Source organism: Musa acuminata, chromosome BXJ1-1 (assembly GCF_036884655.1).
Source record: "Musa acuminata AAA Group cultivar baxijiao chromosome BXJ1-1, Cavendish_Baxijiao_AAA, whole genome shotgun sequence".
In the NCBI taxonomy this organism is placed as follows: domain Eukaryota; kingdom Viridiplantae; phylum Streptophyta; class Magnoliopsida; order Zingiberales; family Musaceae; genus Musa; species Musa acuminata.
This window is the reverse complement of record NC_088327.1, coordinates 9,520,651-9,539,487: the sequence shown is the minus strand read 5'-3', so window position 1 is coordinate 9,539,487 and position 18,837 is coordinate 9,520,651. Positions and strand designations below refer to the sequence as shown.

General features: G+C 39.9%; 2 protein-coding genes across 2 annotated transcripts; both read left to right on the top strand.

Moving 5' to 3' along the window:
- The first annotated feature begins 1,452 nt into the window (after positions 1 to 1,452).
- Positions 1,453 to 7,466, top strand: LOC135671368 (uncharacterized). The gene is made up of 2 exons (XM_065179478.1): positions 1,453 to 3,603; positions 6,854 to 7,466. The coding sequence occupies exon 1, from the start codon at positions 1,556 to 1,558 to the stop codon at positions 3,458 to 3,460; it is 1,905 nt and encodes a 634-aa protein (XP_065035550.1). The 5' UTR covers positions 1,453 to 1,555; the 3' UTR covers positions 3,461 to 3,603; positions 6,854 to 7,466.
- An 802-nt stretch (positions 7,467 to 8,268) lies between these two features.
- Positions 8,269 to 14,363, top strand: LOC135671432 (D-aminoacyl-tRNA deacylase-like). The gene is made up of 9 exons (XM_065179583.1): positions 8,269 to 8,565; positions 8,672 to 8,855; positions 8,977 to 9,119; positions 10,113 to 10,176; positions 10,755 to 10,807; positions 11,056 to 11,111; positions 11,403 to 11,477; positions 12,404 to 12,592; positions 14,035 to 14,363. The coding sequence occupies exons 1-9, from the start codon at positions 8,464 to 8,466 to the stop codon at positions 14,120 to 14,122; spliced, it is 954 nt and encodes a 317-aa protein (XP_065035655.1). The 5' UTR covers positions 8,269 to 8,463; the 3' UTR covers positions 14,123 to 14,363.
- Positions 14,364 to 18,837: the final 4,474 nt, after the last annotated feature.

Sequence of the window (18,837 nt, the reverse complement as noted above, 5' to 3'; positions counted from 1 at the left end):
ACATTTCAAGGACTTGTTGTCCCTTGGAATTTAATGCATGTGAAACAGTGTCTCCAAATTATATTCTATTTGTTTCATCACTACAAATCAGCGTTGAATGAAGTTGATAGTACAATTACTCCTTTAACTTAGATCTAACTGAGTAAATTAATGTCAAGGTGGACACGATGTTGGATTTTACTACAAATCTCAGTAATCGAGATGTTTATTGAGTATTTACTGAGCTAGAAATCTTAAAATAGGGAGAAACATGTGAAGTGTAGTTTCCTAAGATGATGATAATTTTGTATCTTCATATGCTTAGAATTGATAATAAATCAAAAAAATAAAAAATACGTGACGTCCAATCATATGATTTATAATTAATGAGTATTTGATACGAGAAATATAATAATAACTCAACAAGTGGTAGGACAATTAACAGTAAAAACAAATACTCAATCAACAACCAAATCATATGAATGATATATCAAAATAACAATTCAAGTTGGATTTTATCCCTTCTATATGTATTACAAAATATTTTTCTTACTCGACTTACTATAAAAGGTTACGTTAGGCATGATAATCGATATCAATTATTATTTATTAAAATCATTTAAATTTTATCATGTCGAATAGACATTGTCGATAACTCACTCGACATTGATCTTTGTGTATATCGGTCGTAAAACCAGCATCCAACAATTATCAATTTATGAGTAAATGTTCAAGCATTTTCTTTGACCAACATTCAAGTTTAATTGATTCGGATATTACTAATATTATTCTATCAACCCTCAACGCTAGATTGACCATGATGATACAGTTAGCATGATAATGATGAGGAAGACATACCACCTAAGCATATCTACTTAACAATATTGGGAAAAAAATATTCTTTGTTAATATCCCACCTCATGGCCTATCACTAAGAATGCAAACCTAAGAAACTTCAGTTTTACGAGATCGTTCGACTCCACTCTTTTAAGAGAGGTGAGAGGAGGAAGAGAAGCTCTTTGGCTGAGGTTATCACGTGAATCACATGTGCGGGATAAACAAGTAGTAGTTGAATTAGATCACCGTATCGGTGTCCCCGTACAGCCTCGGTGATCCACTCACTGCTGTAATCTCCAAAACAGCAAATCATAAAATAACATATAGTAACCGTTCGATATTATCACCTGATAAAATGAACGGTAAGGATAATGTTGTAATAAACTTTACGGTACGGTCTGACAGCTAATCAACCCACAGATCTACTGTAGCGGCGACTCGGTCCCCGGAAGAGTGTCATCCATCAGACCGTGAATGCTCCGCGGAAATCTTTTAACTATCCAGACCCATTGCATCATCGAAACATGGACGGCCAGACGCGACGGAAATGATCATGGAGCAACTTAGTTGAATCAGTCCGGACGATCATTGGAAGCGCTGTCGCTTTTTAACGAGAGAACCAAAAAAATAAAGAGAAGCAGCTTCTTCTCTTTTTCCTGCCTTTGGTAAGCACTCGAAGATTAGGGTTTTGTTGCTGCATTCGGGTTGGAAAACCTAGCCGGAGATATTCTTTCCACCGATGGAGCACGGTGGCGATGGCCACGGCGGAGGCGCCGGAGGTGGAGGGTTCCACCGCAACGAGGCGATATCGGCCGTCCAGGACGAGGAGCAGTTCTACGGGGAGGACGACGACTACGACGACCTCTACAGCGACGTCAACGTTGGCGACGGGTTCCACCAGAACTTCCAGGGTGGCGATGACGCGGAGGGTTTTCAGGCCGGGGACGAGCGGCGGAGCGAACCCCAACCGCCGCCGCCCCCACCGTTGCCTATACCGGCGCCGCAGCAGCCGGTGGCGGAGACGTCCGAGAGGGTCCAGATCCCGGGCATCGCCGGGGAGCCGAAGATCGAGCGGGTTGCTGATAGATCCGCCGGTTTCCAGGACCCGGGGTTCAGGGGAGGCGCCGAGCCGATGGTTGGGGTCAGACAGGCGGCACCGCTACCTCCACCGCCGATGCCGGTGGTGACGGGTGCAGGTAGGACTGACCTAGGCCAGGCTTCCGGTAGTTTTAGCCAGATCCAGAGCAATAATCGGAACAATAGCTTCCCAAATGAGGGCTTTCAGAGACAAGGAGGTGGCTTTGGGAACGAGGGTTTCCAGAGGCAAGGAGGTGGTGGAAGCGTAGTTGTACCTGCAGGTAACGCGAATGGTGGAGGGGACGCAGGTGGCGGTGGCGGAGCTGGAGCAGGGGTTGGTGGGACTACACTTTTCGTTGGTGAACTCCATTGGTGGACGACTGATGCAGATCTTGAAGAAGAACTCTGCAAATATGGGCAGGTAAAAGAAGTGAAATTTTTTGATGAGAGGGCGAGCGGAAAATCAAAAGGATACTGTCAGGTCGACTTCTATGATTCAATGGCTGCATCTGCCTGCATGGACGGTATGAATGGGCATATTTTCAATGGAAGACCTTGCGTTGTTGCTTTGGCTTCACCGTACACTGTTCGGCGAATGGGTGAGAACCAAGTGAACAAGAACCAGCAGGCAATGGGCCAGTCCCAGCCGCCAGCACCTGCACAGAAGGGTAGGGGAGGTAGCGGGTCTTCAGCTGGTGGCAACTTTGGACGTGGAGGAGGTGTTGGCGGTGGCAGTGGTGGAAATTGGGGAAAAGGTGGTGGAATGGGGAACCGAGGGCAAATGGGTAATATGAGGAACAGAATGGGTCCCCTCGGTGGAAGGGGTATCATGGGCAATGGAGGGATGGTTGCCCCACCACCGCCTGTGTTGCATCCTGGAGCTATGCTCGGTCAAGGGTTTGATCCCATGGGCTATGGAGCAGCAATGGGTAGAATGGGTGCTGGCTTTGGAGGCTTCCCTGCAGGTGCTGCTGGTGCTCCTTTTCCTGGAATGATGCCTTCGTTCCCACCTGTTGTGGCTCCACATGTCAATCCAGCTTTTTTTGGGAGGGGACTGGCACCTGGTGGCGTTGGTATGTGGTCTGATCCGAACATGGGTGGCTGGGGAGGTGAAGATCAGTCAAGCTATGGCGAGGATGCTACCTCAGATCAGCAGTATGGAGAAGGGAGCCATGGGAAGGATAGGATGGCTGAGAGGGATCGTTATGGTGCTCCAGAGAGAAGACATGAAAAGGAGAAAGATATGGGTTCTGGACAGGAGTGGCCAGAGAGAAGACACCGTGATGAGAAGGAGAGAGAGACAGGGAGAGATAAGGAACCGGGCCGGGAGAGGGACAGAGAGCGTGAAAGGGAGAGGGACAGGGAAAGAGACAGGGAAAGGGAGCGGGAACTTGATCGTGAACGTGACAGGTATCGAGATGACAGAGACAGACATGGTGATCACTATAGACACAGGGATCGTGAGCCAGAGCGTGATGATGACTGGGCTAGAGGAAGATCATCTAGGCCTCGCAGCAAGTCACACGAGGTTGAACATTCAAAGAGGCGTCGGCCATCACATGAATGATTTAGGTCCTTTGCAGCTTTCTCAAAACAGGAAGATGTTATCAAGATGAATCATATGTTTCAGTAGCTGCTTTTACGTCAAGTTCAAGATACTTCTGGTTGAGAATTCCTGCAAGGGCCCTGCTTAGTCATCTGACTGAAGAAGTAAGCTAGCTTTCTTTTTGTTTCTATTTCTCAATGTTTATGGTATCCATGCAATACTTTGATAGGTGATACACTTCTTCAGCAACACATAACTTTCAGGTAATGTTTTTTTTTTATCATATCCTGATTGTGTAATGGAACTATTAGTTCGAGTTGCTTGACTATTAGTGTTTTTTGTTATTAAAGCAATTGAGGCATGATATGCTGAAAGTCTTGGTGCCTGAGTTTCACTAGAACAATAAGAACAAAAATATTGTTCTAGTTTATTTCTTGTAAAAGCATATATCGCTGGCTAACGTATTTCATACATTACATTTCCTGCTGCCTTTGTGTTCTTTCTTCGACCGCAAAAGAGTTTGGGTTCCTGGTGCCATCTAGAATGGAAGTCCCGTTTCACTCTTTTTCAGCCTTGGGTTCGAGCAAATAGGTTAGTTTTCAAGCCATTTGCTCTCTGATCAAGCCTTCAGTTGTACCTTTCCCAGTTGGAGTTACAGTTGCTGCAGTCCTTAGGGAAAGTAGTTTTCAAGCTTTGTTAGTATGACTACAAATTCTTTTCATATCTTCTTTATAAATATAGTCAATTTCTCCATTTAATGGAACCACTTTGTCAACTTATTAATAGCATTATTGTCAAATAGCCTACATGACCCTGAACGCATGAAGAATCCTGATATTTCCATCAAATATTTCTCAAGATGTGACAATGTTAACAGACAAGTACTGTAACTCATGGTGGTGTTCACTATGCTCTCAAACTTTATACATGTGCTAGGTATATGGGTGACCAACTTGGACTTGTATGCTTAGGACTGTAGGCACAACATATATGAAAATGCACTAAAGTACTACCATGCATGGCTGAAGTGTGCACCTAGCTTTGCAAGACTGATTAGTCCCTATCTGTTCCAGCCAATCCAAATTCTGATTTGTTGTCTCTGGCCCTAACACATTTATAGAGAATCAGGGGGAGAAGTGTTGACCAAATTCCAAGGAATCCTGACTGATACCGGCCAACAGTTGATCTTTTCAGTCCCAATGGTCCCATCAGTTGCTTCCAATCAGTAATTTTACTTGTTTCCAGTTGGTCCCAATGATCTTGATAAACCCAACTGACACCTGAATGATCCCGACCTATGAGTATGTTACACACAACAATAACATCCTATTGTACATATGCTCTTTAGGCTATTACTGGTTTTTTGAAGTGCTATTGGGAATGATTCAAGATGTTCCTTATGTTTTTTTGGTTAGTTTGGATTGTGGGGAGTCATTTTTTTTCAGTTGATTAATTGTTAGATACTTGTATATTAGTTATTGGTTATTATTTTTAAGTTGTCCAAAATCTGGATTGATTAGTTTCAAGTGTATTCTATTTCATTATAACTGTAGTGCTAGGCCACTCAAAACCCCATAGAAACATTGTAAAGGCTTAGGGGAACCCAATTGTGTTATCGTGAACTAATGTGACCAGCCCCTTCATGGTGCTGGTTGAACAAATATAATCATCTTATTTTCTTTATTACTTTTCTCTTTCTTCACAGCTAGCAGTCACCTGTAACTCACTCATGCAACCCAGATATCTTGTCTATGGCTCGCTATAACCACCACATATCTGATTTGCAAGTTTTTCTCATCTATTTGTATCTTCTGCAACCAATGAAAATTATCTAAATTCTTTTGATTTCTTCAAGTTATCTTTGATGTCGACTATTTGTTCTTTAAAAAGAACAAGGATCTTGGTATTATAATCATTGTGTGTCCTTGGGTCTATTGGATGTTTCTCCAAGTTTGTTTGGTTTTTTCTGTTGTCGCCTTGTTATGAAGCATTAATGGTTATGTAGCTAGTTCACCCAAATAGAACAAAAGGGTCTTTCCTAGAGATGTCATGTGTACTGGGTCTGCCTGGCCTGGTACGGTTTGGGGTAGGCATGACAGTATGACACTGTTGCTGCCATGCTGCCTTCAGCCCAAATTTTATTTGGGCCGAGTCACACCGGACTAGAAATTCAGATCCTTGGCCTATCATGGCTTGTGGCCTGTAGCCTATCCAAAAAATGAAAAACAATATAAACAAATTGGTATTTATTTGAAGTTGAGAACTCACTATACATTCTGGCTTCTAGGTTCACTAACCTGCTAACTGTATTTATAAAAATCAGAAAGCCATCGGGGCATTTCTCTTGGCAAAATGTCGCCAATGCATAACTCATAATTGATCAAAAATTAAAAATACATGTAGATTAGAGTTAAAATCCATACCTACAGAATGTCTAGTTGTTGCCCATGGATTTGTTCCGGTCCCCGACGCTCACCCTGATTGATTCTGTATCTCATCCTTGAATCATGCAAATGGCATTATTATAATTTTGTTCCGGTAAACAAAATTGCATTCCTGATTTTCTCTGTAGACATAATGATTCATAATCCATCTTGCTCACATCATGCACATTTAATATTAAAAAACCTAATTAATGATTTTGATTGTTGAATGAGAATGTTTACAGTACCATTATTACTAAATACATTTTTTAATATAAAAGATAGCCATATAGCCTGCATCAGGTCTGCAGCCTGCTAGTCCCACTACAGTAGCAAGATTGTCATGCCAAACCTGCCCTAATCATGATGAACTTAGGCCGTTTATAGATTGGATCGAGCATATTATACTTGTAATCATTTCATGTAACTACACAAGGTACATAGAGCAAGCTATATGTATAACCATACAGGGTCATCCTCGTACACCTGTTCCCATCATCAAATACATACACAGACATTTATATATGTTGATCCCAAGTTATTCTTAGTTGCCTACTCATAGGAATAAAAAGAAAAAGGATGGCACGATACATGAATCCCCTGCCATTCTGGGTTCTAATTACGGAGCTACAAATGAGTGGCAAAAAAATTCCTTAGGTTGCTGAAATGGGGAGAGTTACTTAGAAAGCAATTCTAAGATTTGAGTTGGTTGCACAGTAATGTTATCTAAGATAATGGTTAATTCCTTGAACCATCAGTCTTATCTTTAACATGAAACTCTGGTTTGATCCTGTACTTGGTAGCTTGATCTGGATGCAACTTCTAACTTTCTCACTCGTTTGTGCATGTAAACTTATTCTATCAACTTGGTTCTTTGAAATCCTTGATGAATCCTAGGATAGAATTTCATGCAATATCCTTGCCTTTTTAGTTTTCTGATAGAATTTTATGTTCAAATACATGTTGACTCTATGTAGTTCTATGTCTGCAGCTAGAAGATGCTCGTATCATTTAAGGTACAGTTTTGGCGACTCTTCCTCCTGGTACCGCTGATCCTCCAAGCATCAATCTAGACTCACATCCTTGGTGCATTATGTTAAAATTAAAAATGAACTTCTTGATGAGCAGCTTTGAAATGATGTTTGGGACTTTAGTAGTGTGATTATTCTCCTGAGAAAACTTTTAGCTAAGTTACTCATCAATTATGCTCTACAATCAGTCATGGAAATGTTGTCATGTTTTTTATCATGGTGTCAAAGCTGCATACGGACGGTAATGCAGGTTTACCGAAAACTGATAAACGGGCCACAGCCTGTTGGCTCGTAGCGCTGGTCAAGGCACATGACCCACGGGAATGAAATGTTTGATTTGATTGTTATTAATCACTGTTTTGTTGTCTTTTTCCTGTTGTAGGGTGATTCCCAAGTCATTGCATATATATGTGTCAGCTATATTTTTTGTTCTTGTTGTAACTGCTTGGTAGGTTAGGCCATACCCGAGTCAATTTCTTAGACTTGGCACTGATTGGAGGATTTTGAAACAATTTCCTCCATTGTACATTTGTTCTCATGCCATAATGAAATGCTGATTCCTCTTTTCCAAAATCTCTCTTGATGTTTTATGGTTGAGTCTCGAAAGGATAGATTGTGTTAGATGATGCTGATCTTTCTTGCACCCGTTACAATATGTTTCTGGAGAAGAGTATATACCTAAGCTTTTTTTCTTTCAATGCAAAATTGTATCAGGTTGGATGAATGAGTTGTATCATGCAAGAGTATATATAAGCTGTATCATGCAAAAATATTAAATGATCTACTAGATTGAGAGATGTGTTGAATTAGTTTTTGGTTTCTTGTGGGATTATTATGGAGTTTCTATTAAGAAATTGTATCAGGCTGGATGAATGAGTTGTATCCTGCAAGAGTATGTATAAGCTGTATCATGTAAAAATATTAAAGGATCTACTAGATTGGGGGATGAGTTGAATTAGTTTTTGGTTTCTTGTGGGATTATTATGGAGTTTCTATTAAGATGTTAACTGTGATGATTAATAAGATGCATGATAGCTATTGTACAATCTGTAATGTTAAGCCTCAAATTCTCATCTGATATGATTCTGGATCTGATGTGATGGTTTGGTGCGTGATACCAATGTATGCTTTCTGACTGTTTCTTGGATTAGTATGTGGCAGTGTCGTACTCGATTAGCCAACTTCGATGGCTCGATTACTATGGGCTCTTACGCCCATGACATCACAGACACAACCCAGCGGCGCCAACGTGCGTGCTCGTGTTGGCCGTCACCGACTTGCACCGAACGTCCACAATTGCGGCCGGTGGCTTGCTCTTCTCGTAACATCGAACCTCTCTGGGGCCTACCACGCCGAGCTGTTGAGGTTGCTGCGTAGACGGATGGGGAACTCGTGAAGCAGCGAGCTCTTACCCGTCACTTATGCTTCGGCCAACCCACGGGCACACCGGGTCCATTTCCTTATAAAGGCATCGCTTCCGCCGGCGAACGCTAGAGCGGTGTCCACTTCCACTCGTCTTCTGGTTGATCCCCTCCTTCCTCGACGTCCACATCGAGGGAGCCGCACTGCCATGGTGACGCTAGTAGTGGCAACTGCCGCCGACCCGGCCTCCGTCGGCCCCGCCTCCTCCTTCCTTGCGATGCCCGGGTGGAACCCTGGCCCTTCCATCGCCGTCCGTTTCGTTCCCTTGCCATGATTGGGAACCTCTCTTTTCGTTCCGTTTCGATCGTTAAATGTACGTGTTGATTCTTGATCTGGGATCTCTGGCGTGATTTTAGATCGGGATGGAGAGCTTCGCGAACGGGTCGGTGCGCCTGCTGAAGCACGAGAGGAGCATCGTGGCCGAGGACGACCTGGACCGCAGGTGGGAGGCGGCCACGGGAGAGCCCGTCGATGAGGTCATCTTCCTCAGCCGCCACACTGCCGTCTCCAACCGCCCCGCGTTTACTGTCCACCCCATCGGTAGTACTACAATCTTTCCTCCCCCAATTTGATACGATCGGTGACCCCGACCGATCCCCCGTTCGCTAGTTCGAGTACTAATGGCTTTCTTTCTTGATTTATTCTCTTTCTCTGTTTGAAGGCGTGCCGCATATACGGGAAGGCGAGCCACTCCCGCAGGGAGGGCGGCCCTGCTGGGCGGGGCCGCCAAACCCCAGGGTCGGCCCGTGGTTACGTCTCATGAAGAAGATTGCCGAAGCCAACGGTCTCATCCCGGAGTTTGAGGTAACTTTCCTTTTTCTTTCTGTTCTACTGTTCTAGGTAGCTATCTCACATTTTATCATCTCGATCGGCCATATTTTGGAATAATCTAATCCATCTATGTCTAATTTTCGTTCACTTGCTTTTGTTCATGTCCTATATTTCTTTTCTTTAGGGGGAAGTTGTTCTCCTGCAATAAGAACGTGAAAATTAAGCCGTTGTACTGAATAAGATTGAGCTATTTTTTTAGAATGTTTATTTCATTTAGTGCAGCTACCAATTTTATACTGCATGTATACTTTCGATGGAAGTATATGTTCCATCCGTAAGTACCATATTAGAAATATTCTTTAAAGAACACTTATGAACCTTAGAGTTGTCAAAAAATATTTCTAAAAGATAAGACCAAACATAATTGGATTATGTTGAATTTGGATCTATGCATTCTTAATTCCTTGGTGTATCCTGCTTTATTTCCTGGGCAACTCAAACACAAGAACAACCTACCTCAAATAACATTCACAAGGATATTCTGTTATTTTGGGAGATAAAAATATCCTTCCCATTTTTGTCTTATATACTTCCTGATTACAAATATAAAATAGATGAGGGGATCATTGGATTAACATCAACAAATCATGATTTCTGTACAAAAATACTTTTGCTAGGAGAGCAAGGAACAGAAAGAGATTGTTTTTCTTGTTTTTGGTGCTTGAACTCCATGTTGCCATCCTGTTTGCTACATTTATTCGAGTAGTGTTATGCTACTAGTGCTTCCTACACACCTAGACATTTAAAAAAAAAATTACAGGATAATGTATCATATACTTTATGAGTAATAATTTATGGGATGATGTTGAAAAGGTTATTTGATTGAATAGAAGGGATGGGATGGTGTTGTAAAGGAGTATGTTCATATCATGGGGTGGATGTTTGATAGGGTATCTGACTATCTGTGCATACAAGTCATTTCTCGGGTTATGATTTAAGTTCTTGATGTTTTCTTTCTTTTTGCAGATTACTTTGGAAGCAACTCATCATGGACCAGTGGTTAATACACCCACCATGTTCCTGGAGATTGGTATTGTAATTTCTTCATGATTTTGGATGGATGTAGTAGATGATTGGTTTGGTCAGTCACTTAGCAGGTCTTTTTATTAAACAATTACCCTGATGCCAATTACATTAAAGGAATTGAGTTATTAATAATTAAACATTTAAAACCTATAAGTTTTTCACATTAGTATTGATTGCCTATGTGGCAAAGAACATAGTCGCTTTATTATAAAAAATGCCCAAGGTTTATCCTAGGTGTTGGGATCAAATCAAAGCTGTGAAATATGAAGGTGTAACTTTTGTTACACGGTTTTGAGCTTGAAATTCAACGATGTTCTGCTGTATTGACAGAGATGTGCCAATGTAGCTGTTGGCTTGTGGCAGTCAGAATAGTCCCAGCATCATTATTTTTTTTAGCACACGGCATGATGGGTAAAATTAAAATATATGGTTATGACAAGTGCAAATGTATGCCGAATGGTCACAAAAAATGAAAATCGGAAATTACCAAGATATTGATGAAAGTAGGATTGTGGATATTAAAAGCTTTTTATTGATAGTACAAGAGCCCATCTTTTATATGCACTCCTGTAATTCTTGTAGGGAGCACAGAGGAATACTGGGGGAGGCAAGATGCTGCTCAAGCTATTGCTTTAGTTAAGTGAGCTTTTATTACCTTAACTATTTCCAAGAAGATTCTCCACATGTAAAAAAATGATTTTAATATTTTGCATAAAAGTTTTCTGTGACCATTTCTCGCCACATGATTTTTTTTTTTTGAGTAAAATTGACCATTGCAGTGATTACTCATTGTACTTTTTGTATACCATTTTAATTAAAGTTCTGATTGATTCCATCCAAATTTCTAATAGTTCCAAAATCATTTTATCCTGATATTTTGCAGCTTCTCTGGGAAGGACTTGGTCTTGGAGGAGGTTCTGGTGTTGGAAACTGGAGCAGGTACCATATGGTGGTAGCGTATGTTATACAAGTAAAAGCTATGTATATTGATTACAAATCTTTGGGGCCAGAATATTGAAAAGGGCCTTGCTAGGACCAAAATATCTCATATGTTTGCTAGAGACAGGACTTGAGTTTGTGTGTCTTGACTCTTGAGGTATATGCATGTAACTTAGGTTTCTTGTGTAACAGATGATAACGCACAAAAAGTTGCTCATCTTTATCCACTATTTAGATACATGTTAATATGTTATATGCATTAAGTTGAATCTTGAATGTCCTTTGATGCAGAGAAAATAACGGTGACAACGTTCTCTTGGGGATAGGAGGTGGTCATTATGTGCCTCGTCATATGGATATCGTTTGGTAAGCAACAAGACTCTATAATCTTACCATAACATGGTGTTGGAATTTTACAGTGTCTGATCGCATAGAGTTTCTAAAGTTAACCATAATTTCATTTGAATGAGTACCCTTCTGTTATTTCTGTTTGGTTGTGAAGACTGTCATGGCAGAAACCTACAAAGAAGCCTGCTTGCTTTGTTGATATCTGTTCCATCAGACTATATCTAGAGACCTTTAAATTAGTCATACTGCCTTTGACAATTAATGAATTGGTTAGGAAGTATCCTGAAATTAGTTTGATTGGTTAATCTTCAATATGTTCTCTATCATAAATGTAGTTGTCAGTTAATAATGGATTCACAGATCTATTATTTTGTTCAATTTTTTTTGTCAAAATTTTTAACTCATTTAAGTATGCATCTTTCTGATGATAATTTTGCTTGTCTGAATTTCGTCAAAACTATCTTGCAAGAACACAGGATCACATGGAAGTGGTAGGCAATTGTTTCTTCTGAAGTACCAGAAGACTCACAATTTCTATGCTTTCTTTTGACATATACGTATTAATAGCACTTACTTCCGAGAATATCAATTTTGTGTTTTTGCATATATGATTCAGTATTATTTTGTTCAAGTTTCTTATTGCAGCTTTTTTCACTGGTGACATGTAATTTAACTAAAATTTCAAAATAAATCAGGATAGTTGATTTCTACCTTCATGCAAATGTAAAATTCAACCATCAACTTTTGATTCCAAAGCTCAATTAGGAAAGGATGTATGGCAGTGGTATTAATTATTATTTTGGTTACTTACTGCTTGAGTCCCGGTGGAGCTAACTTTCCGCCGGTGTTGGTTTGGTATTTCATTCTTTTTTTCAGAAAACTTTGATGCAGGGAATATATAATTACCACATTTTACTGATTTATGAATTATAATGTAAGTTCAGGAAAGATGGTGTCTGGGTAGGTCACCTGCTATCTGGATATTCTTTACCAATGGAAGATCCTAATCAGCAAAAAGGAGAAAATGGTGAGAAATGTATTGGTGGTGCATGGAAGAAAGCTATCAAAGTTTCATATGAGGCTACTAAGTTGGCATTTCCAGGAGGAGAAGTCATAGCACATCTTGATCATAAGTATGTATGAGTGATATGAATTATAGAAAATCAATATTCTCTTTAGTTTTTTATTTATTAATTTCTTATTGGGCTTGTATTTCATCTCTGCTTGGTCTTTTATGCATTTCAATACTTGATGCAGCCAGGTTTTGTTTAGTTAATATTAAGTTTAGTTTGTATAATAACTTAAAATTGTGCCTAGCTGAAATTTTCCAAGTATTTTACCTTTTTTACCAGAGTCCGTTGATGTACCCATCTATGTTTCCTTCGTTTCAGAAAGGTCTTTTGTGCAAGTGATAAGAACTCAATGTGGTAACTAGAATACAAGCTATAAAGGCTCGTCGAGGACAATTATAGATTTAGTAAGAACAGCTCATGAACGAGGGATGAGTTGAATGGGTTATCTTGATGAAAAGCTCAGAAGGACATAAGAGCCTATATTGTGGACCTATTGCCTGTTACCAGACTGACAAGCCTTGAAATCTATCTGAGCATGAAGGAGATGAAGATGGTTGTGAAGATCACACCAAGCAACCTAACAATGGATTAAAAAAAGCAATGTAGGCTTTATGATCCAATATTTGCAAGAACTAAAAATCTAAGGACACCAATCTCTTCCAGCACCCACCATGATCAAGATCTCAAAGGATGTTCAGACTTAAGCAACGATGGTTAGCTTGCTGGTTCCCATCATGATGAAGAGCAACATGCAATCTGCAATCCTAAACAAAGGATGAGTTGAAAGGGTTATCTTGATGAAGCTCTCAGAAGATGGTTAAAGCCTATTTAGTGGACTTTTTTCCTTACCTGACAAACAAGTCTTAGAAATCTGTCTGAACATGAAGGAAATAGAGATGAAGATGGTTCTGAAGATTACACCGAGGAACCTAGTGTGTGAAAAAAAAGAAAAATGTGATTTAGGTTTAATCCAATATGTGTGAGGATTGAAAATGGATTGGGAACAATGTTCAGACTTTAACCAATTAGTAAATTTGATTTAGATTGAGCAATCATGGGAATCCAGTCAGTATATGAAAGAGTAAGATATTCTTGAGATATAGAAGACCAAATACCATTTTTTTTTGTTTTCATCATCTTAGCATAATTCATCTGAAAATGCATCATGCTTGGATTTCATTAGCATTGTGAATGATATGATAGTTCATCAAATCCTTATGTTAACCAGGCACCTCTAATGAATTAATTAAGCAGTAAAGCATTTCCTGAAATTTTTGGTCATTTTTTCTTATATACCCATCTATCTTCTGTTATTATGGTGTGCATCATTTAGTTGTCGGTTCAGTTTTTTATGGCAATCATGGATGTTAAAGCAGCTTTAGGAAATTATTAATTAAGCTACTTTGGGTTTTTTGCTAATGTTGTCTGCTTTTAATCTTCGTTTTGTTGGATTCAATATCTGAGAATAGTTTGGTTAACATAATAATTGTTTGAGAGTGCAGGAGCTTTAAAGGCTGGCAGAAGAATGCAATCACAAGCTTTTTGACAGAGGAGAACATAAAGATTGGAAAACCGCAGGACTTCTATTAATTCCTTGCATTCGAGGAAGCAAAATAGTTGGTTTTTCTTGTCAGTTGTATACCTCATTTCACCAAGATCTATAGTTTTCATTGTCCCACATTACGATGTTGTTCTTAAGTAACTTGTAATTCATGAACCAGAAGCAGCGACTCGTAAAGAGGAACCTTGACTTTCTTCTGAGAAATCTAATGGACACCATATGAAGGTCAGCTTTACCTTTTGCATCACTGGCCTTGGTTTCTTTGGTTCATTTCCTGCTGTTTTGCTGGTTTATGGTGCATGGTTCATAGATCAAGATATGTCAAATAAAGCTTTAGGTTAGAAGCATAAGTCCTCTTTGCTAGGGGAATTATGTCAAAAAGTTGCGTTTATTCAACTTTTTGTGTGTTTGGTGATGTGCAAAGATAATGTTCTGATCCAGAAGATAAGCTTGGGGGTGGAGCCCAGCCTCAGCTATAGGATGTTATCTTCTGCAGCAGCAGGTGACTCTCGTCCCTTCCATTTTTCACAATTCATTGTCCCTAATGTCATCTTGCTTAGGTTTAAACATCAGAGGACACGTGGTCGGTCCCACTGCTTGAAGATGGCTAGTGATATCCACTGCAGTTCCTTGATGTGTCTGTGTGCATGTGAACTTTACATGTCAGTCTGTGGGTCAGTGATGTTGCACCGTGTTTGCAAGTGCTCAAGTTTGAGTCTGCAAGACAAACTGATGGAGTCGTGTCTTTTAGGTGCAAAACCTCAAACTTCTTATACCTCATCATCCGATATAAAAATATCATATAAAATTATTATGAAAAAAAAATAGGTCATCTTTCATCCTTCTAGTAGATAAAATTTCAAGATAGACCGTTCGGAGTTGTTTTTCTTCTATCACCCAGGTAGACAAAATATCAAGAGGGGAACGTTGGAATGGTTATAGGTTATCATTTTGAAGGCCAAGTATAAAGTTTAATTCCCAACGCTATGTCAAGGGGGTTCTCTTCCTAAGAAAACCCCACACCCACTTAAAGACCTCATTGATTAACTTGAGGTCGAAGGGACTAGGTCAAGAAATGTATTTCGACCCCAGTTTTAATATAGGTGATGCCTTCGAAGCTCAGAGCTTCCACCTTGGATACTCCTGTGCCCTCGAGTTTGGACTACGTCGAGTTAACTCAGATGTCGACGATGATTCTGTTAACATTTTGGTGCTAAAAGGAGGGTCTGATATTGTAAGAATGTCCGTCGGTCAATCCTTCCAATGAACACTCTAACTACCTCTAACTCATAATAGCACTTTTACTCAAGGGGGACAGTTGTCATCCTTCCCTCACGTGGTTGCGCTTACTTCGACGCAAACATTGATGTGGTACTGACTTCTATTCAATGACCCAAGCCTTTTGTCATGAATGATGACCTCAAACCACCTACTTGTCTATGTCGAGGTGTTCCTAAACCTCACTCAATAGGTGTAGACGCAAACAGGTAAGATATAGGCTATCGCCTCACTCCTGCCTTAGCTAGCCAAACAAGCAACGCCACCATCTCAACAGCGATCAACACCTCAATTGTCACTAGCTCCAGTGCTCGTCGGGATCCCCCTGCTCGACATAATTCCAATGTCTCAGGATCATCCAAGGCTCATAGAACTACCGACCGAAGGAGTGTCCCGCTCCCTAATTGTGGAATTCAGCATGCCATCGCATTACTGCTCTGCTCTACCTAAATCCAAGACCCAATCAACATATTCAATATATGACTCCCTGAGGATCCAACTATGACAAATGGACCAACGCCTAAAAGAGATGTGACAAGAGTTTCAGCAATCCAGAGGGGAAAGGTTTGATGATCCCACCTCAAGTCGGTCCCCATTCACTCAAAACACCATGAGGAGCCAATCTCGATGAAGGCCTACCTCCAATCACTAAAGGCCTTTGATGATAGTACTGACCCGATAGACCATACCATCGCCTTCCATACCTAAATGTCATTGTACTGCATCTCGGACATCCTCATGTGCCACGCCTTCTCGACAATATTAAGAGGCTCGATACGAGGATGGTACACTTGCTTGAAGTCGCTCTCGGTCGACTTCTTTGTTCAGGTACTAGATCAGGAGAAACATCGAGGTATATGTAGACGACATGATAGTCAAAAGCAGAATGATAGACTCACATCTAGTGGACTTGCCCAGGATATTTCAGGTTCTGAGAGGTTCAACATACGTCTTAATCCATCCAAGTGTAATTTCGGAGTCAGTTTGGGTAAATTTCTCATATTCATTATTTACCAAAGAGGAATATATACAAACCCCGAGAAGGTGTGAACCATATTGGAGATATGTCCACCTTGGTAGGTAAAGAAAGTATAATAATTAATAGGGTGAATAGTAGCACTTAGTCGGTTCCTATCTTGATATGGTGAAAAATGCCTATACTTTTTCCAAGCGAAAAACATAAGGCTTTTTATGGACTAAGAAATATCATAAGGCATTTAAAGAGTTAGAAGCACTACCTCGCCCAATTGTCATAGCTCTCCTTCTCCATCTTAGGTGAAATTCTAATCCTCTATCTTGCCACCATTGAGCAGGTTGTTAGCTCGGTGTTAGTATGAGACAATTCGAGAATCCAAAAGTCTATTTATTATACTAGTCATGTCTTAAGTGGACCTGAGGAATGATACCCCGCGCCCCCCTCCCCCCTGAGAGGCTGACATTTACGCTAATACTAGCAATAATAAAGCTATGTTTATATTTCCTTGCGCATGTAATACAGGTGATTACTAACCAACCACTTAGGCAGGTTCTTTCTCGATTTGATGTCTCGAGGAGACCGTTGAGATTGTTAGTTAAGTTGGACAAGTTCGACATGTGATACATGTTAAGGATTACCATAAAGGCTCAGGTGTTGATTGATTTTATCTCAAAGCTAACTCCCTCACCTAAGGTTGAGGTCGATAATCACACCCCCATAGCATGAACTTTGTTCACGGATAGTTATGGCACCTCAGAAGGGGGAGGTGCTAGATTTATCTTAAAGGGTCTAAATAAGTAGGTGTACGAACAAATTAATCACCTATGTGTCTGATCCCCATTAGACCCGTGTGATACTCAAAGGTAATATGAGACAATGACTTTATTAGTGGATTTGTGATCTTATCTTCGGATGAAACTTTTTCCATAACTACATCTCCATGGGCCATGATCTCTTTGATTAGGTGGAACCTCCTCAAAACACTTGGACTTCTAACTTTCAGATTTATGAAGAACTTTTTCATCCAGACTCTCTCATTTGCTGCTTCTATCGTAGCAATGTATTCTGCCTTTGTGGTTGAGTCAGCAATAGTATCTTGCTAAAAATCTTTCAACATACTACTCCTCCATTTAGGGTAAACATATATCCTGAGTTAGATTTACTATCATCAACATCAGACTAGAAACTTGAGTTCATGTAGCCCTCAATTCTGATGCCGCTTCCTCCATACATTAGTAAAAGATCTTTAGTCCTTTTCAAGTACTTAAGGATACATTTTATTGCCTTTCAGTGTTCCAAACTTAGATCCGCTTGATATTTACTCGTAACACTTAAAGCATATACTATATTAGACCTTGTACATAGCATTCCAAACATGATAGATCCTACCACTGAGGCATCGAATATCTTATCCATGTCTATCATTTCTTCAGGAGTCTTTGGGGACATACTTCTAGAAAGTGATATTCTATGTTCACGATCCGATTCCCATTACACAGACCCATGAGCATCACAATATATATATATATATATATATATATATATATATATATATATATATATATATATATATATATATATATATATATATATATATATATATATACAACAAGCTAAGAAATATCATAACAATAATAAGCAAAAAGATTATATGTCATGTCATATGTATCATCACTCATGTGATTAGCTTGTAGGGCACCTGTGACTAACAGATAGGTGACTAACGGTTGTAGGGTCTAGCCTATGACTCATGAAGCCCCAACTCCTATTTATAGAGAGCTCTTGTTGCTAACCATAAAGGATCTGTCTTAATGGGTATTGGATCCCCATCTAATAATCATTGGCTTAATGAATATTTAATCCCCATCTAATAACCACTATAAGCTCGATTGGGTCTCACTCGATGAATCCATTAAAAAAGGGGCTTATTGGATATCCTATATACAATCCTCTATTTCTTGCATTGTCCACAATATGCGTGTGACCTTTTATGTCCAATACCGAGCTAGCTGTGAGTTAACACGTGTTAGACTTCCTTTTGACTCAGTGAATTATTATTCTCATAATAATTCACTCAATTCATCGACTATAGATGTACTAGGCCATTATGCCATAATCCCAAAATGGTACATGAGAATCTAATCCAGATCATATACCGAGCATGGTACTGTCAAGCCCATATAAAATCAATTTGAGTCTCACTTTTATCAGATTCTCCCAAAGAACTCATTTTCTCTCATTCCGAGTCTCGCTCTTATCAGATTCTCTCAATCCGATTGACCCTGGCCAGGAATTTCCCTGAGTGAGAATACATAAGATATCTCTTTCAAGATATCAAGAGTGGATGATCCTCTAATGACACCAAATTATCTTTATAAGGTTGGTTGTCATTCATAATGACCATTTGTACTATATTTGAAACTTCCGACCTATCAATTTGGTATCAAAGAATATAGTACTCAAACAATACATCCTTGGTATCTCGAGTAT

Coding starts and splice junctions, on each gene's coding strand:
- LOC135671368 (XM_065179478.1), top strand. CDS start 1,556: ATGGAGCACGGTGGCGATGGCCACGGCGGAGGCGCCGGAGGTGGAGGG.
- LOC135671432 (XM_065179583.1), top strand. CDS start 8,464: ATGGTGACGCTAGTAGTGGCAACTGCCGCCGACCCGGCCTCCGTCGGC. Junction 9,120..10,112: donor GTCTCATCCCGGAGTTTGAG/GTAACTTTCCTT, acceptor TTCTTTTTGCAG/ATTACTTTGGAAGCAACTCA. Junction 12,593..14,034: donor ATAGCACATCTTGATCATAA/GTATGTATGAGT, acceptor TTGAGAGTGCAG/GAGCTTTAAAGGCTGGCAGA.